The sequence below is a fragment of the Vidua chalybeata genome, chromosome 1, assembly GCF_026979565.1.
Source record: "Vidua chalybeata isolate OUT-0048 chromosome 1, bVidCha1 merged haplotype, whole genome shotgun sequence".
Lineage (NCBI taxonomy): Eukaryota > Metazoa > Chordata > Aves > Passeriformes > Viduidae > Vidua > Vidua chalybeata.
Window position 1 is genome coordinate 124,630,909 of NC_071530.1, and position 12,057 is coordinate 124,642,965.

The 12,057-nt window shown below is 40.1% G+C and overlaps 1 protein-coding gene across 5 annotated transcripts in view; it reads right to left on the reverse strand.

Moving 5' to 3' along the window:
- Positions 1-12,057, reverse strand: part of PAG1 (phosphoprotein membrane anchor with glycosphingolipid microdomains 1) — a 103,758-nt gene that overhangs the window by 13,135 nt on the left and 78,566 nt on the right. For 4 of the 5 annotated variants that reach the window (XM_053947513.1, XM_053947494.1, XM_053947522.1 and 1 more), the window contains one exon: positions 2,159-2,367. In XM_053947513.1, coding sequence (XP_053803488.1) covers positions 2,159-2,283 — 125 coding nt within the window. In that variant the 5' untranslated portion in view covers positions 2,284-2,367. Of the gene's footprint in view, positions 1-2,158; positions 2,368-4,019; positions 4,083-12,057 lie in introns of those variants that run through there. The other variant, XM_053947530.1, reaches the window with a different exon arrangement.

A 12,057-nucleotide genomic window follows, 5' to 3' on the forward strand; every position in this document is an offset into this window, starting at 1 on the left:
CAGGGAACTATATGATCTTTAAAGTCCCTTCCAACCCAGGCCATTCTACGATTCTATGATAATAAAAATATTATTCTTCAATTTAATCACATCTGAAATTCTCAGATATACATTCTGTTTACAGATTACATAGGAAGTCCTTTAAATTGTGTCAGTAAAAAGTGTGTATCCTATGAGGAATTAGAAAAGGCCAACAAAATCCAGATAACTAAAAATGCTAGTCAAATTGATAATAAGCATGAGCAGTTCAAAAAGGCATACACATTTCACAGCAGCAGAGGCCTACATTTTTAAAGGAATCTTGCTTCCCTGGGTCCTTCATAGGAGTCTAAGTATGGATCACATTTCCAGTTTTTACCATTTGGGAAATATAGCTCTTATTCAGAAATACTACAATAAAGTATGAGCTTAAAATAATGTTCGTCCTTCCTCTAGATGAAAATTCAAATAAAAAGCTGAGAAAATATTGACAATATCAAATTTTTACTTCTTCTAAAGTCTGCAGTGAACTGTACTTCCACATTAGCAACTGTTAAAATTCTACCTCATTGGGAAATAACAAAACAGCAAGTGAGCATGCACCGATGCAGAGCAGAGAAAGTTAAAAGCTGAATTTCCTCTCTGGAAGTTTTTCTGACTCTCATATTTTAGAAAGAGCAAATTTTATTCAGTTTTCTACATCCTCATTCATTTTTGATGAGTAAGCCAGGAAGAAATTCTGCACAATTATATCTATGCATAAACAATCTGCCCTACAGAATGACCTGAAACAAAGATATTATGTCCAAACTAGCAACACAAAAATTTATTAAAAAACATCACCAGAATATTTCAGGCAATGTATCTCTATAACTGCAAAGATTACTCAGTGGTTTGACCCATCTTTCCAGAGATGTTTCAAGGATTGGTGTGTTACAAAACAAAACATAGAATTATAGAATCATTTGGGTTGGAAAAGGCCTTAAAGATGATACATAGTACCTAAATGCAATGTTTGTGTGCTAAAGAATATTTAAAATAGGCTTTCTACTTTTAAATAATTTTTTAAAAATTCTACTATTTTTTACACAGATATCACAGGAAACTGTGACAATAAGAAGATACTGAAGTGTCAGCTTACAGTTTACAAAAGTATTTCTCCTGAATCACATGAAATTACATGTTCTAACTCAGGCTTTTTAGGGTTTCAACCAACTTTGGGACCTGGTTTTGCCACAACTCTTTTTTTGCATGGTGGGCATTAAATAAATCCTGCTGAAAAATAAACCCTTCCACTGTAGACACATCTTGTGCCAATACAGTGCATTTTATGGCTGCACAATTTCCTCAATGTTCTCAAAGCTGAAGGGGTGAAAGCACATGCTCCTTATAGGCATATGCATCCAAACTGCAGATTTTGCTGCTCTGCTGGAATTTCCCCCCCATACACTTGGCTGATTCAGCTGTGCTTACAAAATATAGCAATATGGACACAGCAGTCCCCCTCCTCACAGTGAAGGGGCTGACTGGTCTGGCCTGTGGAAGGGCACCATGGACAGACTGCAGGCTGCCCAGCTCCTCTGTGCAGTCAGCTTACAAGTCATGAAAGAGCCTTGAAATACGCATAAACAAAGTCATTAGAAGTGCCTGTATCAGTGAAATTGAATCCTCTTATGGAGAAGAAAATAAGGATAAGGTATAAGGCAGTAATTAGTACCACTGTTTGATCCTTACTCACTTTTGCATGAAAGGCAGGATCAATACTATATTCCCTATACTTCAGGAATGACCACAGCAAAGCTGAAGCACATAATCACTTCCTTTTCCTTTTTTACCTAGACTTTTTTTTTGTCCTGTTTAGCCCACCTAATGTTCTCAGTTTCAGCTTAGGCATGTGATCTGCTAACACTCAGTGTCTACCTGTGTTCTAGGCTTCTGCTTAGGGGAATAAACTCCTAATAAACCCTAATAAAACCACTGAATAAACACAATTGTGTACTTCCTTCACAGCAAAATATAATTAGATTTTATAATGAATAGAATTGTTCAAACTGAAGTTTGCTCTGAAAACTGTACCTTTTTTATTTCTGTACCTCAGTCCTCAGTATTTTCTGGTCACTATTTATACATGAAGCTATGTCCAAAGTGAATCAAGAACCATGAAGCCCTGGAGCCTTACCCATTGCAGCTGGAGCAAAGGAAGATGAGGAAGGTGAGGAACAAGAGTGTCGTCATGGCTGCCAAACTTCCCCACAGGATTACGTGGATCTGTCCAGTGCCTAAAAAAACACCCTCTAGCCCCATGGTACTAGCAGGAGCTGGTATCACTTGGGGTTGAAGAAGTTACTCCTTGAAGACTGACATCTGTGCTGCATGCACCTTCTGTTTCTGCAGAAGGAAAGAAAAACACCATCAGAGGTTAAGAGAAAATTTGAAGATAATGAATCTGACAGCTACAAGTCTGGCAGGAGAGATTTTCAAATCCAGATCTTACGAAAACCAGTTTCAAGTACGAGCAGCCAGCCAAAGAGACTTTCAGCTACATTTCTGACAGTAACATAGAACAGATTTGTCAAATATTAATGCAAGCTGTTACCTATCTACAATCTCAACATGAATAAAAGGTAGTACAGCATCTCTGTACTTGGATTTTCAGGAAAAGATTTATAAAGCTGCTTTGAGGGCCAGAGTGATCGATTTTGTGGTTATATTTGCAAATTTCATTGAAAAGAGAGCTTTTGAAACCAGCTGCAACTTCTGCAAAGTTAACAAGCCAAAAGAGAGCTGCAGCAAGCATTCACCTCCTTCTCTCTCAGTCTCTCCTGCCTGCATGTGATTCAAGGCTTAAAGTGCAGTGACAGAGAAACTACGTAAGTCTTTGAAAGGAATACCACAAAAACTTTTTTCACAGCAGATAAGATCCAGTCTTTTTTCTGTGTGACATGCTTATTTTCTTAATAGTATATCTGGAGAGTAACATACTGAACTTTCTTTTTTAGTTCCTCCCCACCTGAGTCTGAGAAAACAACAGAGCAAAGTAAACAGGGTGGTTTTTAAGTACTTGAATAAACACAACTTTTGCTACAGCACAGCAGCCCATGGGGAAGACTCCTGGGTAAACCTTATTTGTGACATATAAGTTTTGGTATACAATATATTCTAAAATTCTGTACATACATTTAATGCAATACATTGTTGACATGGCAAAATTAAAAAGAAGTTATTAATTCTTCACTGCTGAAGGTATCAATTCCTCCATAATTTGAACAGGTTATGCAAAGCCTATTTACAGGCTTTCAGCCTGACTTGATTGATAAATACTGAAATAGAATACAATAGCTAAGAAATGAGCAGATATATTTTAGGAATGAAAAAGTAGCACTAATATAAGATTGACAATGTCTAAAGCCACTAATGACTTACTTTAATGCAAATATTTTTATAGATGTTTTTTGTATAGGAAATATGTATGAACATATATTTATTTCTTTGCAGCAAGAAGCATCCTTTATAAAAACAAATTCAATTAGGTACTAATATCATACTTGTATACAGAAACATATCACCATTTTGTTATTAAAATCTTACAAGAAAATAAGATTTATTTCCAGAAAAAGGCCAGTCAGATCCAAGTAAATCTGGTGAATCAGAAAAGATACTTAACAACGTAACAACTAAGTTATGTGACTGGGTAACTTGGGTAGCTCTTACAGGTAACATTTCTGTTCCTGCATAACATGGACTCATCCATTTCAACCATGCAGGATCAGACTTCTGAACATCTTCCAAGAAGAACCTTACTAATTTATCCACAGTGGATAAAAGCTTTTTTAAAAAACTTTTTCCTTTAGATAGCAATGGCATTGGATATAAGTTGGAATGGGAAGAAACAAACAAAATATGGAAAAAGTTGCTGATCCCAAAAAGACCAATTTCAAGGTGTAGTTAAATATTTTTAGTTTGGGCAAGAAACAAGAAAGCCAGAGATTGTGTAACTTCTCCAAACCCCTAAACAGACAGGAAGAACAGGTGCCACACACCTTGGCAAAGCACATACATCTTACTGGTAGTCTTGAGCACTGACACCCAAGAGCCAGCACTCTTCAGCAATGACCACTGCCAAGCAATGTGTCTCTCTGGTTATCTTGGCAGAGCCTGGAAAATTAAACATTCAAAAGCAGTGGCAGATCACTCTAAAAATTATGTATACAGCAGATGACAGAGCTCTGCCTCATCCCTATTTTAAAGCCCAGGTTGGGCTATTTCTACTGTGAGTCATAGTCATAGCACTGACTGTGAAATGGAGACCTTAAGGGAAACTGCATCAGGTTTAGTCAGGAGAAAACTTGGTGTAATGCTCACAAAGACCTCCGTGATGTCATGCAAGGGCACTGTGCATTGGAATGGATTCCTGTAAAGGTGATGGACTGTCCTCATCTAGAAAACATTACAAAGCACACTGTGCTGGCTGCCTTAACCAGCTCCAAAGCCTTGTTAAGGTGGTTGAATAGAAAGTACTTCCCTTTCAAACTTTTCTTTTTTGTGAATTTTCAAAGACATTTTCTACCCTGCTAGAGCTTAAAAAAAATAATTAAAAAATATTTTCGTTTCTTTTGTCCAATCCTTTTGCCTTCAAAACCCCCTAATTTTCTTTTTTCCTTGGAAAAAAAAAAAAAAAAGATGAAATTAAAATGGATTGTAAAAACAAAGGAAACTGAACAAAATCTTTTTCCAGCATTTTTGTTGTCTTTTCTTCGTTGGTTTTCCCAAGAAATAAAAAGAATGCAAATGAAAAAAAGAAACTCTTTTTTTTTTTCAAATATTGAAATAAAGAAGAAAGATGAAATGAAGAAAGAAAGAAAGAAAGAAAGAAGGAAGGAAGGAAGGAAGGAAGGAAGGAAGGAAGGAAGGAAGGAAGGAAGGAAGGAAGGAAGGAAGGAAGGAAGGAAGGAAGGAAGGAAGGAAGGAAGGAAGGAAGGAAGGAAGGAAGGAAGGAAGGAAGGAAGGAAGGAAGGAGGAAGGAAGGAAGGAAGGAAGGAAGGAAGGAAGGAAGGAAGGAAGGAAAGGAAGGAAGGAAGGAAGAAGGAAGGAAGGAAGGAAGGAAGGAAGGAAGAAGGAAGGAAGGAAGGAAAGAAAGAAAGAAAGAAAGAAAGAAAGAAAGAAAGAAAGAAAGAAAGAAAGAAAGAAAGAAAGAAAGAAAGAAAGAAAGAAAGAAAGAAAGAAAGAAAGAAAGAAAGAAAGAAAGAAAGAAAGAAAGAAAGAAAGAAAGAAGAAAGAAAGAAGAAAGAAAGAAAGAAAGAAAGAAAGAAAGAAAGAAAGAAAGAAAGAAAGAAAGAAAGAAAGAAAGAAAGAAAGAAAGAAAGAAAGAAAGAAAGAAAGAAAGAAAGAAAGAAGAAAGAGAATAGGGATTTAAAGTGTTTTTCTTAAAACAGAAACACATTTTTATTTTCTTTTAGAGCAGATACAGACCTGTCCTGAAAGATATTTAAATTATTTCTACTACTGAGTTCATAATTTTATATCTACTCTGAAGAAGGGTACTATACTCTCACATGACTAAGTAATGTAACTTAAGCTAATACTGTAAGGAAAGTATTTTTTTTTTTAATTCTAAATATATATTCTTAAGATTCCAAGACTTTAAATAAAGATAATATTTAAGCTAGGGAAAGTTAAGGATACATGGGGAGCAGCCCCATGGAAAAGCTGCGTCTTTGAAGGCTTCAGGACAGAGTTAGGAAATGTTGGGATCAGCCAGAGCAGATGGAGCTCAGACTGAACTTCAAAAGGAGTGAGATCAGAAAGAGTCAGTCAAGGAAGACCTCTGCGTGTCATGTCAGGAGTGAAGCACAAGACTCATGCTACACATGAAGCATCCCACCAGGCAGAAGTCAAAGCAGCAAAGGGAATGACAAAGGCCAGAAGATGTAGTTAAGTTACAGGAAACCAGCCCGAAATGCTTTGACTACATGCTGAGAGAAAGAGGTCAGAAAAGGACAGAAAAGCACAGTGGCACTTGAACCAGGGGCAGTGACTGCTGCAGACACCTGTGCAAACAGAACAGAGAAATAACTAGGAACAGACTGATGACAGGTGAAGCCCTGAATGAAGGAAGGTGAGCAGGCAAAATGTGACCAGTGATTCCTCTTAGCTCCTTGAGCAGCAGGAGTTTAGCATAAGTGCTAAAGGACCTAGAATCTGCTCAGCACACACGACAACTAGAAGTAAATACAATTATAACACAAGAACATCTCAGCCTTCCACTACCTAAAGGGGACCTACAAGAAAACTGGTGAGGGACTTTTTTAAAGGGCATGTAGTGATAGAACAAGGGGAAGTGGCTTTAAACTGAGAGTAGGTTTAGATTAGATCTCAGAAGGAATTTTTTTTACAGTGAGAGTGGTGAGGCACTGGAACAGGTTGCCCAGAGATGTTGAGGATGCCCTATCCCTGGAAGTATTAAACATCAGCTTGGATGGAGCTCTGAGCCAACTGTGTCTAGTGAAAAGTGTCCCTGCCCTGGCAAGTGAGTTGGAACTGGAACCTTTAATGTCCCTTCCAACCTAGGCCATTCTATGATTCTATGGCTCTAGATTTATCCTCTGTGATCCCTTATCATGTAGTGACATCAGAGGGCTTACTGCTTCTGGTTAATGCCTCCCAAAAATGAGGCTGAAATAATATTCACCCAGGCTGGTGCCTTTAACACAGGAGAGCTCCTGGAATGCTTGAAGCTGGACCAGCACCCATCAGCTGCCCCAGCCAGCCCGTGACAGAAACCTGGCAAAGACATACACTGAAAACACAACTGCCTGAACACCCCCTGCTTCCACTATGTGAATGCCTGGACAAAACATCAGTGCCTAATACCTTGGATTTAGGAGATGCTCCAGAGGCTAGCTTTAAAGAGAAACTTATTTGAAATCGTAACGATGGAATAACAAGCAGCTAATTTCTAAGAGCTCTCTGACAGCTGAAACGATTAACTCCTGCTTTTACAATAGAAAGTGATATTGTGCTGCCCTCTGGTGAATCTCTCTGTTCGGGGTCTGGGATTTGTGGCTCATACAAGGGTGCTTCAGAGTTCGGTGCAAACTCTGCTGCTACAGATGGAGTTCACATGGGGCCCTTCATCGGTCAGGTTCAAAACAGTCCTACCTCCACCCTTGGAAGTCTGTCAGACTCAAATAGTTCAACCTTGCAAACACAGACTGCTGAGACAGAATAGTGTCAATGGAACTGTTTGGGGTTTTTAAAATTATTTTCCTGTGTGACATCCCTTTAAAGATGAAAATTTCTTCCACTGTACCCTTTCCACGAACTCTGCACACAAGTTGTTGGGGATGCTGAACTCTTAAAGAGAATAACAGAGAAAGGCCTGGAACATGAGGGTAAGAAACCTGCTTATTTCATCTATGGCAAAATTTAAACAATAGTCTGCATTCACATTTCAAAGTCACTACCAGTTCAGAAAACTAATCTTTACACTATACTGGATAAAATTTCTTCTTCTTGTGGGAACCTTTTGCTTTTTAGACATCAATATTTGCCATTATTGAAATCCCTATGATAAATGATGCCTGTAGCCATTCCTCAAAATTGCACTTAAAAGCCCAATTATATTTGTGGTTTCATGACAGATATTTTGTTGCATAACCATGCTTTTATGGTGAATAATGTGTTATTTTTGCTTGCGGCTGTTGCAGGGATAAAGCAGAGCTGAGGTCATTCAGGCTGATGTGATGATGAGGAGAATGCAATTTTGGTTCCTAAAAACCTGAATTTGGAGTGAAGCAGATAGCCAGGTTGCAACACTGGGGAGCACATGAAGCATACATTTTAACTGGTGGGGAAGCTGCTGCAAAAGTTTGGGGTGACACCCAAACACCTTTGAAGACTAGCATCCAAAAGACCCAGTGGATTTCAGGTCCAGGATCTGGCCAGGATTTTCTGAGCAAAGTCCTGCCTGAGTTTATGGTGGTACATGTAAAGGTACATGTAAAGGATGTGCTTGTGATAGGCAGATGCCATGCTTCGGTGTCCCGGCAGGAGATGGCAGCGTGTCCCTCTCCCGCCACCTTCCCCTTGGCTTCTGGGTTTAGAGCAGTTTCATTCATGTCCTGCTTCAAAGAACACTCGGCCCACGCCTTCCAAAGGGAAAAGAGTGGGAAATGTCAACAGCTTCACTTCTCTGGGTTTCTTAATGAATTATAGATGGAGTGTAGGCAAGAGACTAAATTGTTCTGACAACTGAGTGGCTTTGAATGTGAGAAGCCAAACGCGACAGGACAGGAGAGATTCATGGAGGCTGTGGGGATTGCGGCTCCCTGGCCGGGGCTGTCGGGCTGTGCTCAGCTAACGGGGCACTGCCCAGGTGCTTCATGTGCTCACCCGAGCTCTGTTACAGGACTCCCTTGTGAACTGCTCAGTCTCCTATGCTCTCTACCCCCTACCACCCCTCTGGCTTCCAGGGCTCTCAGTTATCCACTGTTAAACTGCGAAACAGATCAGGGCGATGAGATGGTTTGGAAGATCCCCTCCAGCCCACAGCAGGCCTGGCAAGGAGCAGGGAGAGTGGGAAAGGAGGTTGGAATTTTTATATGAATATGGAATATGAATGTGGAATTTTTATATTTTCTGGTAGCAATCTCCCAGAGAGCTGTATTAAACCAGAAAATGGGGAAGTAAAAGATATGTGGACCCACAAACTGAAACAGGAGCTGAGAAGTATGAAGTAATGTCTTCTTTGGACATCCGTCTGCAAATGTTGTCATTCAACCACAAAACCGGACCAGAAACCTGGGCTGCAACAAACAGGCAACAGCAGAAATTGTCCTGCACGTGTGACTAACACCTCTCAATATAACAGCCTTTCATCTTCTGTTCCTCCAAATCCTGAAAATACACTTTCTCTTATGAAGATAGCATCCTACAGGAGACTAAAGTACTTATCTTACTCCCACTCCAGAAAATTCCCTCTGCAACTTCAAACCCAGCTCAGGCCCAGCAGGCAGAGTATATCTCCAAGGGCCCAAAGACAGAGCACACCCCTTATATGTGACACCCTCAAGGCCACCCTAAAGAAAAGATCTGAAGACAGGCAATCCACAACTCCTGTACCTACAGCAGCTCACACCAAACTATACACCTCATTTAGAGAAGGGGAAGGACATGGCAGATGCACTTTGTTCAATCCATAACCATTTCCATGTCAGGACTGTTCTCTGCATGCAAATACCACGATGCTGGCAGGAAAATGCCATTTGTGCTCCTGAAACAGCCCTTAAGTGTAGCATTATGCTGATCTGTGTTAAAATTAAATCAAAGCACCCTTCCTTCGCCCAAACAACCTTCCTTTAAACCTCTTTATTTTAAATTGAATGTTCTCTGACCTTTTCCACTATGTGGCCTAACCAGGCTTTAACTGCAGAGGCAGCTCCTGAGTGTGTCCTTTCTGTAACTTGTCACCGTTGGTGGATTCCTGACAGCATAACCCGCTATGGCATTACACATATATTTTATGACATCATCAGGGCTGCATTTGTTCTTGTGTAGGCAAAATACTTGGGTCAAACTCTTCATAGGTATCTCCTACTGCAAGTCCTGCTTTGGAGCCTGTCTGCAGAAGCTGGTGGGACTTGTGCTTTAATGAACATTAAGGTTGGGTCCATTGCAGTAAATGAAGCATGTTGGAGATAATTGCCTTGTACAGCCCAAACCCACAATCTCATACTGTCTTATTCTCCACAGAATGGTGGTTGTATTATCTCCCAGGAGTGGTCCCTGACCAGAGCTAACTCCTGAGTGTGCATGGGATGGGTTTGGGAAAGAGCCTTTTGATTTCAGCCAAAATTATGCTTCAGGCCGTTATAACTTGGTAAAATCACATCTTTTGTGTTTCAGATGGGTTTCATACCCATCTGATAACAGTGGGTCCTTTGGACCTTAATCCCCCTGTACTAGAGATCCTTCTCTTCTCTCAGTACTTCTCCACACAGGACTTGTCCAGCTTTCTATTCACTCCAGCTCCTCTTTCTCTCTCAGTTCCCAGTCCTGTTTGCTGCCTGAGGCAACCACCTCTGCTACAGGTGACAAACACTACATTGAGATATCAAAATAGGAATAAGTGTGCATGAGAACCTAATAAAATAAATACAAAGATGTCAAAATTTTATCAAAAAGAGACATTTCAGATAATTCTCAGGCATTGCCACATTAAAACAGATGATACTATGGAACAGCCTGAATACACAAATGTGATCCTTGCTTTACATTGGTATTATGTGAATAAGAGCAATTGCAATTAGATGCTTCTGGAGACAGTAGGTGACAGGACTTCTCTTTGGACTGAGGTGCTGTCTGCAGAACATTTCCTAACACCACAGTGTTACTGGAGTCAAGATTGTGAAGTTTCTTCAAAGGCACTTAAAAAACATTTTGAAACATATTTGTAATTGGTCAAATTGCTGTTTCTGCATCTGCAATTGCTTTTTTTGGCTTCTAACTGTCTAAATGTAGATCCAGTACTGAACTACACAAACCTTAAGACCAAGGTCACCTTTCTCCTGCAGTACCTTGAGCATTTTGCTTTTAGGGTTCCTATGCACTAAATCAGGACAAATACTTTCTTACAACAGATTAAAGCTATTTTGGTGGTGCAGTTGTGTTTTGAGCTGCTTGGCTTGGGCCCACCTATTTCTGAGAACAGTTCAAGACAGACACATCTTATTCCAAGCTGTGAAGACTAGATGTGCACATAATTAAGGCCTGGTCCTGAAAGCCTGATGCTGGAAGGAATTACTGACATGGACTAAGCTGCCCTTGCAGGCTGTCAGATGAGCCTTGCAGACACTGTGCATGCCATAAACCATCAAAATAGTTCATGATTCTGCTTTGCAAAGAAGCAGAATAATGAGGTTCTGATCTAATGTACCTGTACCTACTTCTTCAGAAATCATGGCTGGTTTATCAAAGGATGTGTGTGCTCTATAATGCAAAACCGGATCTAAGACAAAACCGAACAGTCCCAAACCACTGGTCACTTTTAATCCCTTCTGAGCCTTAACATCTTCTAGAGAGAAACCAAGTCTCCCCGAACCCATCTATCTGTGGCACTACAGAAAAATTAAAAAGTCTCTTGCAGCAGTAAAGGCTGATCTATGCTAAAATCTGCATTCATACTCCAAGCAACTCATTCATGCCTTGTCAGACCACGTCACCTCAAGGTTAATATATTCAAAGTTGACCTGACTTCTTCTGCCACTCTTTCCTTTCTATTCCTACTAGAATTTTAGTAAGTGCACACAAGCCTGCAGTGCAGGCAGCTTCTCCTCAGAAAGAAAGAAATCTGGGAAAGTGGAAAGTCAGGAAAGTTGTATGAACAATTACGCGTGTGAATTCATGGGCTCGCTTCAAGACAATGGAATAGTTTTCTTAAAATGCTGGAGGATTTCTGAAAATAAGAGATGTCACTAGCAAGGTTTCATAGCAAGCTGTAAAACTAGATTTTCAAAAGAAGGTGAGCATAATTGCATGTGAATGTGATTATGTCTCTGTGAAACACAGTCTGCATCCTGGGGTTAATACACATGCATAATAATGCACCTAACCTGTCACAGAGCTATCACATTTATTTCCCACGTTCAAAAGGTCTTTCTGTGTATAAACCATACACTCACAAATCTCTGCCAAACACAGCTTCCATTATAAATCAGGCCCTGAGCAAAGAGGTTTGTAACCAAAAACTTAGAGCTCACAAATTCATTCCACAGTGGCTAATAAGGTTCTCTCCATTCCACTACCAGCAGTACAAACCTTCCCAGGCACAAACAGGGAGAAGGGGAGTGCTGAGGCCACAGCTCTCAAGTGCAGAGCACTGGCTGGCCTTGGCCAGCTGCTGAGGAAGAAACCCATAATGAAGCCTCTGTGCAACAGCTCCCAGGAACAGCACCACATATTTTCCCCAGGCTTTAGCAGCCAAATAATGACTGTCTTGAATGTGACAGCAGAAAAGCTTTATCTGCTGAGTGACCATGCCAAAGATTACAGCTTAATTGTAGCATTATTATGTTCTTTCCC